Below are 19,230 nucleotides of genomic sequence, written 5' to 3' on the forward strand. Positions count from 1 at the left end.
CCTTCTGTGCTGGTAGATTCAGGCAAGCAGAAGTTTTATGTTCTCACTAGAAGATGCTTGAATTTTACGAGTCTACCATGTCCAGCTCCAAGACAGTGGTCAAGCACTTTCCTTGACAAATTTCTCGTAGCTGCAAGTCCTACTACTCTATGAAATGGCCCAAAACAGTTGGAACAAACATTATATTAATAGGAAACATATATGCTTACTTAACACTAAGACAAAAGTAAATGCAATCTAGAAAACAGAAATGGGATAGAGCAAACAAAAAAAACCAGCCTATTAAAATCTAATAATCTTTAAAAGGATATTTTACATATAGGAATACATTAAGAATGGAGATTCTCTGTGTCTACAGTATGTATACAGAAGCATGTAGAGCGTCTTGCAAGAGACTCAATTCTTGCATTTGGAAGATTTCTGTCATGTAGTCCAACTGCTGTGCATTACCTACATTCTTCAGAATGTATATTTTCAGAATAGCATTAACAAACTATTGTCAGAATATCCTTTAACTAAAGAAATCAGTGAAGAACAATACAAATAAAACTACTGAAATATCATATACAATGCAGGTTTACATATGTAGGCAAAAAGAGCAGTTCTTCAACGCCGCCTGTCCTCATTCCCAGGATTTCTGCTGCAGACACAACACCCTGAAAGAGAGGACATGAAAACTCCTCCCCTGTTCACTCCCCGACTCAAATCTAGGCTATTCTAAACACCAAGGGACAGCAAACCTGTAACAGGAATTGAGATATACTGTGTGTCTTAAACTTAAACTGGGCTGAATGGAAAAAGAGGACAGCTCTGAACATGGAAGAGATGTGAGCAGTTTCTATTTCTTTATCACCATCTGAAACATGGAATGAGGATGAGAATCCCTTAATGTCTGGAATGAAAATCCTCCCTGATATGGGCTCTTCTGCCTGCACTGACCATGCCAATCAGTTCTCATTTTTACTTAAAAAAAAATAATAAAATCTTACTTCATTAATAATAAATCAAGAATGAAGATCAAATATCTTCTGTAAGAAACACGTCCTCTTAAACAGACACAGCTAAATTCCATACACGTTCCACCTAGTACAAAATACCTAATAGTATGTGCCTGTACGTATACACATAAGTACAAAGATGCCTGACTATTCTCAGTGTAAATGAGTGACCTTAACTTCTGGAGACTGGGCAATAGATGACTTTTTTATTCCAAGCCAGACTTTTCCAAGCTCCAGTACCTTTTATTACTCTACATCAGTAAGTAGTTACTGAAAAATGACTCAAGTTTATAGAACTATGAAATATTGAAATGCAAGCTACAGAATGACCAGAGGCTTACATGTATGAAATGTATGCCATAAAAAAGGCAAAACATTAGTTGTCTTAAGACTGACAAATTAAAACAAAAAAACCCCAAACATTAAGCTTCCACAGAACATATATTCATGCTTTTGACTTATTCTGAATAATTCACATTTTCAAAATACACTAACGAATGTTCCCTTATCCTTTACGTCTTCTAGAAAAGTATTTAAGTGGCAGCATAAAATGCTCAGAGAAACTAGTCAAATGGCAACCTTACATCTTATTGCATGTTATCATTTGTATCACATTACCTTTAACACACTTCAAATTTCTTCACTGAGCTGCTTTCTCAAAGAAGATTGCCTAAATGAGAAACTGTTTAGTGTTGGCTACAGTACTCTTAGCCTAAGAAGTTACCTTGTCTCAGTTCAATAGTGCACAGCTGGGTTAACTCACTCCCTGCAGGTTCTCCCTTTCTCTAAGGATGCCTCTTAAGCATGAAGGTGGGGGGGAGGGGAGAAATCAAGATCTCAACCCACATGGCATCTGCCCTGACTATTAATGTTGAAGGTCAGACTATGACCTAAGAACAGAAGAGCTAAATTACTAGAGCTCTTTTCCAAATATGAAAAACTCCCTTCAGGGGAGATACCAGCCTTTCATAGTCTTTAATTAACACCTCCTAGTAATGCAACAGGGTACTTAACATATGAACCATAGTTTTGTAAGGGCTATTTTTTTTTAGTTTCACAAAGGATTATGAAATTAGGTGCAATACAACTGTTTGAGAACTCACTATTAGGAATATCAAACGACCTATTTGTACTAATATCAGAAAGAGTAAGCACAAAAAATGTTTTTTTGTATAACCAAGTAGACTTTAGAGCCCATACATATTCTAGATGCATTCACAACTGTATCTGACTTAAGATAAATCTTATTTAAACAATTGCTTACCAATATTACATTCTGTAAACCTAAAATGAAGGAAAGCAAAAATATTGTGTGGGTGTGAACTGAGTATGCGTAGAATTTATGAGTGTGTGTACAAGACTGAATGATGGGACTCTTTTTAAAGCATAGGGTTAGAATGAAACGAGAAATTTTACGCGAACTTAGACCGTCTTGGAAAAAACGCAGAAATTAATGAAACAGTTTGTCATATACTTTCTCTTCCTGAAAAAACAGCATCTCTCCCAAAGCCTTCCGATCCTTGCATGTTTTCATTCACACAAGTTATGGCAATTTTATCAAAAGTTAATTTTACTCTAAAAATGCCTAACGAGTTCACTCAAACAACTCTATAGGCATTTCTATCAATTAAAATTTAGCAAAATTTGGCCATTTGTCACTCTTGAAGATTTATGATTTATCATCAGTTAAAGACGCAGTTTGCTGCTCTACTCATATGAACTGCATAGGGATCAGCCTGGTGCACTTCCTAACGAAGCCATTTCACAGTTACCTCATCTTACTCCTGCAAATATATAAATGACTGATTTCTGACCAGGGGCATAGGACCCTACAGGCAAACTTCATTAGCCAGGAAAAAGTGAATTAATAAAGAGACTTCAGAGAAACCTAATACTATGACACTTTTTTGCTCTCAAGCATCTAAAAAAATGCATGCAATATGTATGTAGCGTGTTTCACAAAAAACTTGCCAGATGTAGTTACCAAGGACTCTAAATTGGAGTTTTGCATCAGCCCAGATCTTGGGGCTATGCAGAGTTCATAAAAAAAAGGAAAAAAAAAAAAAAAAAAGGTAGCGACCACTATGACTTTGACCCTAGCTACAGCACAGCCTCCAGCATATGAAACACAGCCACAGGATTTATCAGCTAGGCCACACTCATACACTCAATTCTAATTCTGACCAATGACCTGAAAAGAAAAAGAGAGAAAGATGGAAGAGAGGGGAAGAAAGGGAAAACAAAAGCTATCAAAAACTCCACTGTAAATCACTAGATTTTGCAGGGGCAACAGTGTCACAGAAGTGTAATTATTGTTGCTTCTACAATTATCTAGGCATAAATGTATAGTAAAATAATGACAGTTCACTTCGGTACGATTGTAATAGTTTCATAAAAACTGTGCAATTTATTTCCTCACAGCCACCTGATGAAACCCAAGTCTCAGTCTTCTAAACAGTTTAACTCCTAATTTCTTTCCAAGATGAGAAAAGTTTTCAGCCATACTAAGTGAGGGTCTACTTAAAAAAAACCATAACCAAATCCAAACAAAATATCACATATTCTGCAACTCATGCAGTACTTGCACAGAGTTTAACAGATTTTTAGAAGACTTATTATTGTTAGCATCAATTATAAAAATATTGGAGCATATATAACTACGTATTAAACAGTGTTTGAAAGTGTTCCAGCATGCCTGACCATCAATATGATCAAAGGTTTGATCTATAAGACCACTACATGCAGAGTAATTTCATTTTCTCCACAGCAAAGATGTTTCTGATATACAACAGGTTTTATGTAACAGTTTAAACTACTCAATGTGGCATTAACATTGTATGAAATATTTTCAGAGTACTTCTGAGCTCTTAATTATTTTTTTAAAGATTTTTGTGATAGAAGTGATCATACAGATGGATTTGACTAATGTTAGATGCTGCATATTTTATGAGGGCTGCCAATCTCATTAAATGCCTGTTTTAGTGACACCTATGTAGTTTTTAAATGATTAAGCTAAACATTTCTACACTTGACAGATATCTTAAGGTGGTAAGATGGTTTTGTTTTTTTCTCAGCAGAAATGTTTCAAAACATTTATTGTTCAGGCTAAAGTCATGAAACGCATGGGTGTTGCATAAAGTCTTCATGCCTTGAAGTATGCACTCAAAGCTGAACATCACACTTTGTGAAATACACTGTCAATGCTGATGTCTTGTTCCTACCACAATGACAATTTTAACTGAAACACCATTAACTTTTCTCTTTGCTCAATCAAGAAAGGTCTATACAGAATGCACCCCACGTGATGACATACATACAGTCAATCTTATCACAGTGAATCAAAGTGATAGTCTTTCCCTTACCTCTATTAAAAGACCCCAAGCTATACACAAGTAGGAAGTTATGTGGAAGTATCAATGTAATTCTAAGTTTGCAAAGACAGGTAGTAATAGCAAAGAATAATCTCTGAGTTGAAGTAGCAGGCACTTTTATGCAAGCCCCTGCTGCAGTGTACACATTAAAACTTTTTTTGAATTACATAACCCCTAGAGCATTCCAAGAATTATTCTATAGAAAGCACTGTCATTTTTAGGATTTCTGCTTTGTTTAGATGCAGAAGTTAGAAGCCAAACAATTGTAATGCTACTGCACTTGACTGGAAAATGGGAGAAATACTGTTACTAAGCACTCAGACACTGTGATAATCCACACAAATACAAACAAAATACAAGAAAAGTATTATATTCAGAAAAGGATTCAAACAGGACACAAATAGGGAAAGCATACATGTTAAACAGTGTAAATAAAACAAAATATTATACAAATTTATTTAGTAATAAACCTCAAGAGTTCAGAGGTACATGAAAAGAAAGCTAAATGCAGAATTTCACAAATCCAATTTGTGCAATTAGATTTGCAAAAATGGTCTTAACCTTAACACCTCCGAGCTTTTCAAAGCTTAACTTCATAAACTTATTTTCCTTCGAACACATATCTCCTAAGTGTAGTTAGTTATATAACTGTACTTTAATAACTTTATTATCTATAACAATTCAATTTTATGTAGAAAACTTTACTTACACCCTTTATTTTTTATTAATTTGTCTTGCACATAATTAAATGTTACAGAATATTAACAAGTAAAAGATAAGCCTCCATAAACAATTCAGAGGTGAGGATAGTCATCAAAAAAGGAAGTCAAGCAAGTACTTAATAGAAAGCTTATTGTAATATCTATAATCAAGTATCAGCTGATGAATTACATTTCCCAGCATTGCACATTTCAAGCAGATACAGGAAAATCACCACTGTCATTAAAAGAAACACAGATCAAATATTACAAAAACAAATCACTATGATCACCATCGCTCTTAAGCAGAAAGCAAGCACAACATGGGAAAAAAACACCTGTACTGAATTTGAAAATGATATACGAGTAATTCATCTAAACTGTTTTATAAAAATGTGTTAGATGTTTTCCATCAGAAAAATTAATGGAGTTTCTTGTTCCTGAAGGACTGGATCCTTTTTCAGATTATTCAGTATTTTTGCAAAATTAATACATCAGGTTGTGTATAAAAAAAATATTTGTTCCTTTGTATGTAAAAAGCAAGTTCCCCCATGCTAGGGGCTTCGAACACAGCACAAAGTTTTATGAACTTCAGTTTTAGAGCTCACAAGCCTTTTTTAAAAAACAGCTTCTAAAGAAGTAGTGAAAAATAATAAATAGCATGACTACATTAACATGTAAAAGCACCTTCATTGGCCCCCTGAAAAAGATCAAAGGAAGATATTTCTGCATTTTGGACAGATTCTCCTTGTCATATGTGGTACTGTTTACACTGATATTATGAATGAAAGTGAGCTGTATCTGTACTTGAATTTATCCTAATATAGCATATTAGCAATAACAGTAATGACAGTGTCATAGAAAACAATGCAGGAATACCCAGTATATTCAGATAAGCCTGTAAGACAACTGAGCCACCACATCTTCTCAACGTGAACTGCAGTAATGCCCAAACACATCTCAATTCTTTTGCCTTAATACCTTGTACACTCTCGGTTCAAACTATTTCATCTGCCACCTGACTGACTGAACTGGACACAGTCTTCCAAAAACATGGTTAACTACGCATATCCAAACTATTTTTTATCAACAATTTTGATCTTTTCTAGTAAGGATTGTAAGTATACACTTAATTTTGACTATACAGGAGATCTTGACAGCAGACATACATTTAGGCGTGTTTCAATTTTTGTTTCTGTGTTTGGGCTAGCATCACGCAAGAAAGTTCTCAAAATTTGCGCTCTCTGAGTGACTATGAAAAATAGAAAGTAGCCAGTGTAAAGTTAAACACATATTATAATTGAACAAAGTTTTATTAAGTGATGTTATTTTTAAACTCATGCCAAGCATGCTGTAAACCAATAAAACAGGACAAGACTTACAAGGCAAAAGGAGTAACAGAAAATCAGCAGATGTTTCGTGCTGCAAGCATGATGCATGTCAAGAAATTCATATTAAACTAGTACTAATTGAAAGACTAAATCTACCTCTAATAAATAAGGATTACTACCTCTGAACAAAGTCTACCCACTCCTTCCTCACTCTTAATACTTCTTGGATAGAAACATGGCTCAGTAGACACGCTACCATATGCTGTATACAGGAAAAAACCTCCATGAATCTTTTGTTACTACATGCTATCATACTGATACCTTTTTAAAAAAAGCAAAGACACCGACTGCTTAAGGAAAATGTAAAAACCATATAGATAACAGCTAATTTCCTTATTGAAGTGGATTTCAAGTGGTGGCTATTGGAAGAAATATTCTACACTTTAATTAGAATAAAATTTGTTATTGATTTTCATATTTGTCTTCTAGCACACATAAGTTTGGAACATATCCTGTACACACGCTCTATTAATGTTCTAAATGTATTATTAAATCAATATTTATCGTCATGTAAAGATATTCCACTGTAATGGAAAGTTGTTGTATCCATATATTAAAATTTAGGTAAAACACAGTAAACATAGTTCATGGCTTCTGTATGGTTTTCTATATCACTACTCACATGCACATGCAATAACATTTAAACTTAAGACAGAATAATTTTACTTGGCACTCTAAACCAAAGGCCTAAAACAATGGGATTCAATCTGCCTTATTCTAGACCTGTAATAGCAGCAGGCAATTAGCTTTTCCCTGCCCCCCACACCTTCTTTAGACTGCCCTTGTAGTCAGTGGCGAGAAGATAGAGACTTTTACTTACTCCTATTTCCTCCTGCTTATTACAAAACCAACATGAACTACTAGCTCATAGGTGTCTTAAGTATAGACAGAAGTCTCAAGTTAGATAAACTGGAATTCAGGAATTAACCTTCAGTCAACTATACTCCTGGTATTTAACACATTCCAGCATAAATATGCCGAAATGCCTATTTATGTGGAATAAAGGCTGCCCAATGTACTCCTGCAACTTCCCATTGACTACATAAAATAAGGCAGCTTTTACAATCTCATGAAGAGAGGGTACAACAAGTTGCACATGAAGTAATACTGGCTTCAATTTTTATCTGTATAACAACCACCCCATAAAGTAGAAAAAAACTATTAAGAAAAGCCTGCTAAAGAACAAAAAAATTTTTTAAATACTTTTCAAAAAAGTGTGTCAGACTGTTACAGGAACTTGGATGATGAACTTATGTATAGTAAGTCCTTCATCTGCTTAAGGGGTCATCTCTCAATTACCTGGTGGAAAGACAGTTTTGGAGCTAAATTGGTACAACTGAAAGACAGTCATAGGTACTCGATGCCCCTAAACTTTTGTAAAGTCATCTGTCAAATTCCACAGAGTTATTGCTGACTACAACAGTGTAAATATTGAAATGTTCATGGAAATTCCTTAATCCACAGACTGAAATTATAAACAGACTGGCTGTTTTCCCAGTTATCCATTAACTCTAATACAGTAACACTGTTGAGATTTTTTTTGAACTGCAAACAGTGATATACGAGTCTGACAAAATCAGGTCCTCCACTGACTTTCACTTAAAGAGGCAAATCCTCAGTCATCAAGCTACCTTCACAGCCAGAAGAAAAATAAAAGGAAACCACTTTCTGACTATAGAAACAAAACCTTTACCTTATGTCCATTTTTGAAATGGAATCCAAGCACAAGGCTACCACCATAGACTTTATTCTATTTAACTGAGTCACAGAACATGCTCACAGGTAAATGTGTAGCCAAGAAGTACTATACACAGCTGCCTGTTCATTTGTCTCATCAACAGATGAAAATCATAATGAAAGGCTGCTGTGTTTCTGCAGGTTTGTCTTGGATGCGGTGTGCACCTTTCCCGTACAGTTGAACAATGCTTTTTCTGCCCAAGTGTCACTCAGTATCTGTCTACACGGCTCTTGATATGGGACAGGCCGGTTTCAAGGATCCATGCTATGACCACTTGTGTTCTCCCACAATACAGATATAATTCAACTTTTAACCAGCTACAGTACATCTTAGTAGGCTTTCCCAGGTATTCACCCTAGATAGCATCTTTTAGTTACCAATACCTAACAGAAACAAAACAAAATTTGTAAATGGCTAATGTAGCAAAATAACTGCATCCTTTTCTGTGTTCCAGCTATTGCTTAAGAGGTATCAATTGTAGCTCTCATTCTTGCTTTATACTACTAATAAAAGATACAGAAATGGCAATTAAAGAAACCACACTTTTAGCTATGTGCACCCTTTCTGAATGTGTAATATACACAAGCAGTGGCATCAATTTTACTTCCTCTCTAATTTTGAAATAGGCAGCAATTTTTACAGCTAAAGGAGAGACAGTTAAAATACTTTGATTTTTGTCTCTATGGTACCATTTCAATCCTATGCTACTAAATCTCATTAATTAACAAAAAAATCACTATACTTCAGTGTGAAGTCATCTAGCTGTACTAAATAAAGTTGCATCTGAGATTTAAATTCTCTCTCCAGACCCTTGACTTCTTTGGGCTGCCTTGGGCATTGTATGGTGATGGAAACTATCAGTTCTTATACTGAGTGCAACAATTGGCATTTTGGCCTATAGAACGAGTCAAAGTAATTTCTTCCATGTTAAGCATATACAGCAGCAACACTGAATTCACTCCACAGTATTTACTGTCCAGAGATCTAGGAAAGAAATTAGTGTTTGCTTGTTTTTTTGTTGTTGAGGGGGTTTGTTTGAAAGCTTTTTTTGGTGTTTGTTTTTTTTTTTGGTGGTTTTTTTGTTTTGTTTTTAAACTAAGGAAGACCCTCATTGCACCACACTGGGGATAGAAGTATCCCCACTGTCAGGAGTTAATCCCAAGGCATACACTGGTGAAGTACCATTTAATCCTGCAAGATACCTTTCTGAGCAGTGCAGACCTGGCCTTCTCTAACACCACACATGGAACTGTCTTTTCTCAGGTCTACACAGATGACTTCTTCAAATCAACAGCCAAAAGTTTCAATTTTAAACTGACAGAATGAATTATTTAGCAATTATTTACTTGCCCCCGAAGTTTGGAATCCCTATGACCTGTCAGCACTATTTCTAGCTAATAGTATACATTCCATGAAGTTACAAGAATACTGAAAGACTAAAAAGTTAAAAAGCTTGGAGTTTGCACTTTTTTTTCAGATGAGGAATATATTTAAACCTTTACATTTTAACCAGAGTATACACACTTTCCATGAAAAATCTAGACCAAAGAAAATAAAGAAGCTAGGTTTGTCTTAAAAATGGGGAAGTACAAAACATAATCCCTTCAGCGCACAACAGAAGAACAGTTCTGTTGTACACCACTGTCCTCCTGCAGACAGTAGGGTGCAACAAGTCCTGCTAAAGATAGGCTTTGAGATGAACTAATGCCTCCATAGCTCTAGAAATAAGCGTTAAGAATTCAACCTTTTGTACTATGATGAATTCAACTATACTCTCGTCATTAGCATAGTTATTTTGGCTTAAAGTTTGGGGGTTTTTGTTGGTTGGTTTGAGAGGTTTATTTGGGTTTTTGGTTGGGTTTTTTTTAAGAAGAGAATCAAGTGTTATGCTCACATACTGTGGGGTCCGAGTCCCCTTAAAACACAATGTCTTGTCAAAAGGCATGTTAAGACTTGCCACCTTGTGAACTTAAACCTTAATTCACATCATCGGAGCACCTGAGGAGCTCTTACACTGTATCCTACAAATATAACAACAGCACAGACTATGATGGATCAATAGCAAAGGCATCAAAGTAGTATGTATGGAAAATAATTACTGCGTGCTCAACATTGCTGTTTTAGAGCTTTAATCTCATTATTTCTTTTTTTTTTTAACATTATTAAGTTCTGGTAGAAAATAACATGGATACCAGTTTAAAATGATAGCTATGACAAGAGATTTATAATGAAACAAAATATTCTGTGGTCCTTTACTAAATTTGCTCAATTATATTGCAGAGTTTCAAACGCACACTAATCCTTTGGTTAGAAGTTCACTCTACAAGAAATACTAATAAACATTTAGATATGATGACCTTCAAGGATGTCTCAACTCTAAAACTGACACATACAAAACAGCCTACTTATGCGTTTTTGAGAAGTGTCCTTTTTAGCTGTGAAATAAAACATTCTATATCCTCGCAACTTCTTAACATTCATTTTTTAAAAAGCAATGAAGATGTAGATAGAAAAGGTAGAAATTGGTAGCATTTTTACCAATTTCTCCATGAAAACATGTATTAATAGCTGCTCAACATTCAGCTCCTTGCTCTAGTTTCCCTGTAGTTACAACAGCGATCTAGTACAGTAACTTTCCATTCTACCTTTAATATTTTACCACTAGTAAAGGTGACTTTTTGGCAATTGCTACAAAACAAGCAGTTAGGCAATGACAAGAATCAAATTAATTTCTCATTTTTGCTGTTTTATTTACATTATGCTAAAGTATGGGGTAGATATAATTATGGAGCAGAAATACTATTCGCCTGGAAAATGTGCATGCTGTCATTACAGGCTGGAAGTAATCATGAGATCTAGTAATACCTTTAGGAACAGAACACACTGTAGAGGAAACATTCTTCCTTTTAGAGGTAAAAGAGGAAAGTAATTTGCAATATTGCAGATGTGCCAACAGCGACTAGTAAAAGGAAGCAATTAAAGGAATGACAAGGTAAGAAGAGACCCACAAACCCTCCAGAAAGAGGACTGATCAGAAGGGTAGAACCCATGCCTCCACCTGACTGGACAAAATGCACTGAGAACTGTAATATCATGCATCTACATAAATTGTAGACTACACATAATCTTAGATTCACCAGAAAAGAAAATTCAAAGTTAAGCAGGAAAGACCTACTAATAAAAGCAGGATAATAAGTTTAGAGCACCCTAACTCAGGGTCCAGTATTTACTTTTGAAACTGGGACCTTGTATTTTTTTTTCCCCAACAGTGCAACTAAAACTAAAATTCTAAGCCAAACTGTCATATACCCTCTCAGCAACAATAAGGCAACCAAGAAAATAAGTACAACACTACATACAATCTACCAGTCACACCACCTCAATTTTTTATTGATATTTTTGAACAAAAAAGATTAAAAGAATTTTTAAATCTCAAACTACAATACAAAAATATGAGCACTTTATAAAAGAGCTTCCTATTTTTGACTAGCTGTAGGAGAACACCAGTGTAGAACTATGGTTTTTAACTGACTATATTGTTAGATAAAAGTTTGGAATAAATTAAATTTATTTAAAGCAGCAATTCAGTACATTTCAGAAAAAAAAAAAACTAAGTACCAGAAGGCATTTACTATGCCAGATTAATGATATTAAATAGCTTACTAACGTAACAGACTTAATTTATGTTGTGCTCATTTTGCCAACTTCTTCACTAAATACAGATGTTTTGTACTTTAAGAAAAGGGACTTTTGTCCAAAGCAGACAGCCTACACAGTGTGTTGTAATAACTTGTAAAGTGCGATCTCAAGAGTTACATTAGTAAAACTGTTTTCATTAATATGCTGTGCATTTCAGTGGTTCTAGACTCATTATGCACCCACCCACCCCCTCCCGCCACCCCCAGACACATGGCTCTGAATCACATGAAAACATTGTATTGTAATATATAGTACCATTACAGCTTCTAATAGTTCTGTCTGTCAGAGTTCAAATAACGATGTTTATTCCCCTTGTGAAATCAGCATTGTACACTCAAATCACCTGGGAATCTACCGTTTAACCTGAAACACTCAGCTTTAGTTTAACTACACAGTTGTGAGCTCTGCAATTATCTTCCACTATTAACTGATTATCAATTAACTCAAAAGGTTTCTCAAATTATGATTTTGCTGAAGAAAGCAGAACACTTCATGGTCTAACTTAGGATTGTTAGGACTCAATTTCTTTCTTTTTAATAACTAAAGAGAATAACTTAAGCTTTATTTATAGCTTCCAAAAATATTCTACTCTGCTCACTGCAATGTCAGCTAATCATCTGATTGTTAGGATCTGACTTAAGCTATTTATTTTATTAGTGACATACCTGGAGCCACATGAAGTCTTTATTTCTTGCTTTTTTATATAACGTTTAAACTCTATAAATATATTCAACATGTTAGCATTTCTGCTTTGGTCTTCTATAAATTAGGTTTGTATAACACAACATGACAAACAAACAAAACTGCAGGAAAGTAAACACAGGGGGAATTTTTTTTTTGTTGTTATTACCTGTTTCAATTTCCCAGATATAAACTGAATCATCTTCACATCCAACAATTAGCAGATTTTCAAGAGGGTCAAATTTTATCTTCTTCACAGGAAACAGATGCTTTCTGGCATGTAAGAGACATACTCTCTTCTGAAGGTGTAAAATTGCTACTGAGTGATCACTGCACACGCAGCACACTATATTGTTGTCTTTTAACTGCAAAGCATAAAGAACTTCAGTTTCAATACTGTAACCCCAGTCATAACCATATCATTTGAACAAGCCTGGTAAAAGTTGCCCAGCGATTTCTATTCCAGAAAACACCCATTTTAGAAAACTCTGTTTTATTTCAGCCCACATCTCCAACTTGTTTTTAACAGGCTAGCTGTACAACTGATCTCCTGACAGGAAAACATATAATCTCCTCTGATTTTTCAAATTAAAAAAAATATTAATTTTAATAACATTTATTCATAATACTTGGCTTATCAAAGCTGTAATTATATAACCAAATATAGAGTAAGTGTCATCCTAAAAGAGAAAGCAGTAAAAAAATTAACCTTTAAACCAAACTGCTGTTTGCGTGATAGAAAATTATGTCAGGTCTTATGACACAAAAGCCAAGAGCAATGTATTTCCAATGAAAAACTGGGTATGTTACAACTGCATTTCACATTCTATGGACCTGATTCAGCAAAGCATTCCTTTCCTGCAAGTAATTTTTGGTGACACATGAAGGAATTCACCCTTATGTACAAATTCAGCCCTGTTAAGAAAACCAAAACACCACCCAAACAGGCTTTAAATTCTAACTAGTTTCCAGAAAAAGGGCTAAAGGGAGCCTTACAAGCATTAAGAACTTAAGCCATTGCAAAACATCTTTTGAACTACTTCGTGTTGGCTCATAAGTGAGCTAAGTCAACCATAAGTATCAACTATGTCTTCACAGGCTTCTAAGGAGAAAAAGATTAAAGCCCAGCCCCATGGAATACCATGGGGACAGAACATGTTCATCAAAATTTCATAGAGCATTCAGAGTACAGTAAGTCTTCTAATTTTTACTTCAAAATTCACTTAAAGAAAAACACCTGAAATTATTCCAATCTCATAAACCACAAAAGCCTACATGCAACGGCTAACAAGGATGTGTCAGGAACCAAAATCAAGCATACAAATTTAGCTTAAAATACTACTGGTCCAAATCTTTTCTCACTATGTTCAAACCCCTAGCCTTGCCGATTACACTTTTCAACTTCAGAAGTTAGGAGATAATCAGAATAACATACAGATTGATAATCATGATATAAAAAGTGGCAAACAATGTCAAGTGCTTCAATATAATACATCATTGGTTCAGGATCATTTTTTCTAAATCACTGTAGGTATAACCCAACAAGAAATCAACCCCCTGAAATTAAAAGCAACTTTCAAGCAATACAATTAAGCGAATGTAAATTAAGAATAAAGTGCTGCAGGATAAAAGCATTGCCAGATAGATTTTTATCTCATATGTATATACACATACACACATGTATATAGATTATTATTTTTTTTTATACTTTATTTGTTACGCTTTCACTTACTCTGTAGTTTTCTGGAGATCGCAAGAGCTCTGTCACTGGACCAGATTGCAGACTAAATTGGTGTAAGATGTCTCCAGTAAATATATCCCAGCAGATCACGACAGAATCCTGGCCCCCTGATAACAGCCAGCTTGGATCAAATCTTACCGATTTATCATGAGGATAAAGTAAACAAGTGACTCTGCTACTATGACCATTCAGAACCTTATAAGGTAGATTATCTGGAACAAGATGATACATAAATTATTTCTGTTCCTTAAGAATAGGGGTTCTATATTTCAAAGTCTATATTTGCTGAAAGTCAGGAGATTCAAAAAATTAAATACAACAATCCTTTACATGAGGATCAAAGAAATTTGGACATGTTCTTAACAGGGAGGGCAAAGGTCTTTACTCTGAATTTCATCTACAGAGATTACTGTTTTTATTCCTTCAGCAGAATGACTTTTTAGAGGCAAAAATGACAAAGATGACTACCGCCCACATCATGAAATACCACATATCTCACTTCCAGGTGGCTCCATTCCAACAGCCATTCCAGGAGTCCTAACAGTGCAAAGTACCTTGGTAGTACTAAGCTGTGATCTAACATATCAGCTACAGAAGGAGAGAGAGCATCATAATCTTCCGTTTTGCTCATTCTATCCCTGACCATCACACCTGTTTTTCAAAGAATTTTTACAGGGATCACTGAAGGGGATATCAGAAGTATGCAATCTTCCATGCTTGATTAAGATGAATTTGAACAAGAATTGTTAAAACTCACCTTTCACAGAAGAGATGTTTTCCAAAAGTCTTGCTCTTGCAGTTTTTAAACCTACTGTTACAAAAATTCTCCCATTTTCACATCCACACACGAGCTTATCAAGACTGGGTATGTATACAGAGGAACTGACAACTGCACTTTTGATTCCATCTTTAGATGCACAAAGATGATCAATAATGCCCTCTGACATTGAACGGTGTTTATCAAAGTTATCTTGAATACTCCATGTTGCTGTAATTGGGATCTCTAGGGGTGGGGGGAGAAAATCAGAAGTGTTTAGGATTTTTTATTATTATTAAAAACCATAAACATCTAAAGCAAAATATATTTTTTCATCTCTTTATCATTTTCCTTAGCTATCCTTCCTGCAGCCTAAAGATGGAAAGTCAGCAGTTGCTATTCCAATATTAGATCACATCTCACTAAATCCTTTCTTTTATACTTCTCCATAAACAACCTTAAGCAGGCCCAGCTAAGAAAATTTTCATGACACATGGTAAAGGAACATTTATGGGCAGATGGTAAGGAAATAGAACATTTATATGTTCAGTTCCGTGAAGATTTTCTAGACACTCATCTTTGTTAGTGTCTCACTCCTAACTACAGGCAATCATCACACAATGAATGAATGAGCATCACCTTCTACTGTGAAAATATTTCCATGAGAATTTAAGTTTTCATTAAAATTGACTTGAAGACATCATTAAAAGGACTGTATCAAGGGCACGGAATTGCCAGACCTTTTGGCGAACCATCAAATGTTGACACAGGGACATCAGGAACATGCCACAAAGTGATTCTTCCTGAAGCTTCACCAGAAAAAAGAACCTTATAGAAAGGCTCCTTCCTTTCATTCACAAAGCCCATGACAAAAGGAAAACTCTGTCAAAACAACAGGAAATAATTATTCTGATACAAATGAGCTGTTAAAGTAATGTAATAATTGCAAATTCAAAGGGTGGTTTTTTTGGTTTTTTGTTTGTGGGGTTTTTTGGTTTTTTGTGGTGTGGGTGGTTTTTTTTGTTTGTTTGTTTTTGTTTTTACACCAAAAGCTGTAGAAACATAAAACAATGGTTGAATCCTCACCTGTCCCTAACTCCTGCTCTGACCAGGTCTACTCTGCTTGGTGCAAGCCTCTTGAAGATCAGCTCTGCTTTACCAGTATGCTTGGCTAAGCCTACATCCCAAACGGAAAAGTGGAATGGGAGGGCTCCCTAGGTTCACTGTCTCTAAATGGAGAATCTATCAATAGTATCACCAGTGATACTATTGAAAAATATGAAAAAAAGCAGCATAAGTACCAAGATCAGGCTGAGAAAGATGCAGTGAAAAACTGATAATCTTCAAATTAAAATAAATTCAGTAAAACTGTGATCATGCTAGTTTAAATTGCTACAAATAATGAAAGGTAAGAATTATGCTTTTACGTAGATAGGTAATAGTCTAAAACACCATCATTCAGTCATCTGGAAAGAGAACTACAGACATACAATATAATTGATAAACAGACTTACTGACAGGTATCTAGTTTCATTTAGTCAATGCTAAAACTTATTACAGTGTATTTATCTTTAACAAACACCATGTTTCTATTCTCCCATGAAGACTAGAAGTCTGTAGGCTTTCTTTGTCCATAAGCATAGCACCACAGATAATTCTATATTACCACATCAGTAACAACCAAACTACATGATAATCTACCAGTGACTTGCCAAGAACATCCTGCTTAGTTGTTACATAAGCTTTATTCTCAACTATTATAAAAACAGGTGAGATGTCTAAGGGGAAGCTTCTAATTGCTCAAAACTCCCACAGAAGTCAAGAAAAATAGGAAACTCCAGGTATTTCTACACTAGTATATTAGAGTTTACACCAGGCATGTACTTTGGAAGTGTTTGTGTTGTGGAGTTATCTTGGAGCATCCAATCAGGATCATTTTTGCATGAAAGTAAACTGGGAAGATATGTGCAGGAGCACACAAAAACCCACACCAAAAAAACCCAACAGCACACCGTGTACTGCAGAAAGTGGGGATGAAAGGTCATCAGCACAAACAGGTTTGTTCCACACATCATCTTTACTTAGGTAGTGTACACAGATTGAATCTGTTTGCTCCTTCAAGATATTTTAATAACATCCCCATATGCTGGATATATCTTATTTGCAACATTGAAGTTTGGGAGTAAATTCCACAATAAGTAACTGTACTGCAATGCAGTTCAGTTTATTATCTAAGAATGAAGATCAAGACAGATCGCCACATTGGCAGTTTTGTTGTCTCACATATCTGTTAGTAGTAAGGTAAATATTAAAGCAGATATATTAGAAAAGGGCAGGTGATATTATTTCAAAAATGCATACATTTTGGGAGAAGCATGTATGAGCTTCCTACCACCACTACAACCCTATAATTTGCCAAGCCATGTGTTTTGGCTTTTTCTTTTCCTTCATGCTACCTGATCTTTTGGCATCCTTCAGCAGTTATCTGATTTTATATCACAGCATTTGGGGGAAACACTGAATGGCTTGTGCTATTGCCCTTCAACTGAAAATTATATCTGTCAGGCTTCACAAGAGTATGCAACAAAAATACTTTCTAAGAGCCTATAGTTATCAACAGAAAGAAAAAAGAACACTGAAAAACCTTACACAGTCATAGATTTGACAGTGTTTCTAGTCAGCTACAAGTAAAAATGTGTCTCTTGCATATTTTCAGAAACTGTTTAAAGACCTGTTTTAGGTCTCAGTCTCATGCATATATACATAAAACTAATGCAACTGCAGGCAGTGATTAAATCCATATCTTCCAATGATTACTGTTTCATAAACAGTATTAGTGATAAGATTTAGCAAGAAAACAAGAACCAAAGCTACAGAAAAAGTGTTATATTTGTTTTGGCTCCATTTTGCCAAAGTAAGAACCCCTGCCACTGATTTTTATTTTTTCCTACTTAATTCTAAGAATTTTTTTACTCTTTAAATTAACTGTTTCTCCTTACCTATGTCTTTGTGGTCACACAAAGAACTACTCAAAAAGTCAGTCAAGCTGCAGGTTTTCCAACATAGCTGAGCCTGCTTGTGCTACTTTGTCTAAGCAGTAACTTCTATATTTGAAACTGGTATGATGTGCTTGGCTAAACATGAATTCTCAATCAGAAGTATAAAGATCACCTACTTTTTCAGCTTCCGCTTTTCTTGATCTTAGAGGCTTTTTCAAGTACAGGCCATGGTTCTGAAGTCATGTGTGTCTAATTTTATGCACTGTGGGTACTGTCAGTCTGCTCACCGTATTATGGATGAAGTGTCACATATTCAACCTCCTTTAATTTAGGATGGATACATATGGGAAGCAACATATTTATGTAGCTACACCAAAACATGCATGTATTTCTTAACAAAACAAGAACTAAGCGACTTGCTTACATTTTGCTTGTGGGTTGGCTCTTTTGTTGTTCAGTTGTTTTTTGGTTGTTTTTTTTTTTTTTTTTACAGACATAAAAGTAAAAGCTTCTAAAGCTATTTTAGACCATGTAACTTAAAAAAAAAGTTCTGAACTTTTTGCTAACATTAGAAAAAACATCACTTCAACAATTAGCCTATCTATAGTTGAAAGCACTGGAATCTTTTGCCACATGAAAAAAGTAAATATTGCTAGAATTTAAGACAAAGACATGTTATAAGCATCTGCAAGTTAAGTAAAAATTTTAAAATGAAGGGAAGTCTTGCTCTTTGTTTTCACAGAACAATTAAATCTGTTGATGAATTCAACAATTTTTAGGCATCATTCAGGTAACTGCAAACAAATAATGAATGAAATTTTGAAGCTTACTGTAAACCTTCATGACTTTACCTTGTTTTCCTTCACACCAGTAAAGCAGAGTAAATGAGGATAAACAGTTTCTTTCATCACTTTCCCATCAGCAGAATATATGCTTTTAGAAAGCCTACTGCATAATTTGAAAAAAAAAAAAAAAGTTAAAAGCTTTAGAACGTCATATTTTTTTAGAAAGCAGAACAGTAACATCCAAGATTCACAAGTTCAATTAGAAGTTACCAAATAAGTAATTACAAGCGACTTTTTGAAATCACAGCACCAGCTGCCCAAGTTCTACATGGCTAATCTTATTCCTATGTTCCCTGCTGTGTCAAACAAAGA

General features: G+C 34.9%; 1 protein-coding gene across 3 annotated transcripts in view; it reads right to left on the reverse strand.

Annotated features, from left to right (window-relative positions):
- Positions 1 to 19,230, reverse strand: part of WDR72 (WD repeat domain 72) — a 128,056-nt gene that overhangs the window by 85,194 nt on the left and 23,632 nt on the right. For all 3 annotated transcript variants that reach the window (XM_040602195.1, XM_040602193.1, XM_040602196.1), the window contains 5 exons: positions 18,925 to 19,021; positions 15,815 to 15,956; positions 15,075 to 15,320; positions 14,309 to 14,529; positions 12,746 to 12,941 (listed from right to left, as the gene is read on the reverse strand). In XM_040602195.1, coding sequence (XP_040458129.1) covers positions 12,746 to 12,941; positions 14,309 to 14,529; positions 15,075 to 15,320; positions 15,815 to 15,956; positions 18,925 to 19,021 — 902 coding nt within the window. The remainder of the gene's footprint in view (positions 1 to 12,745; positions 12,942 to 14,308; positions 14,530 to 15,074; positions 15,321 to 15,814; positions 15,957 to 18,924; positions 19,022 to 19,230) is intronic.

The sequence above is a fragment of the Falco naumanni genome, chromosome 7, assembly GCF_017639655.2.
Source record: "Falco naumanni isolate bFalNau1 chromosome 7, bFalNau1.pat, whole genome shotgun sequence".
In the NCBI taxonomy this organism is placed as follows: Eukaryota; Metazoa; Chordata; class Aves; order Falconiformes; family Falconidae; genus Falco; species Falco naumanni.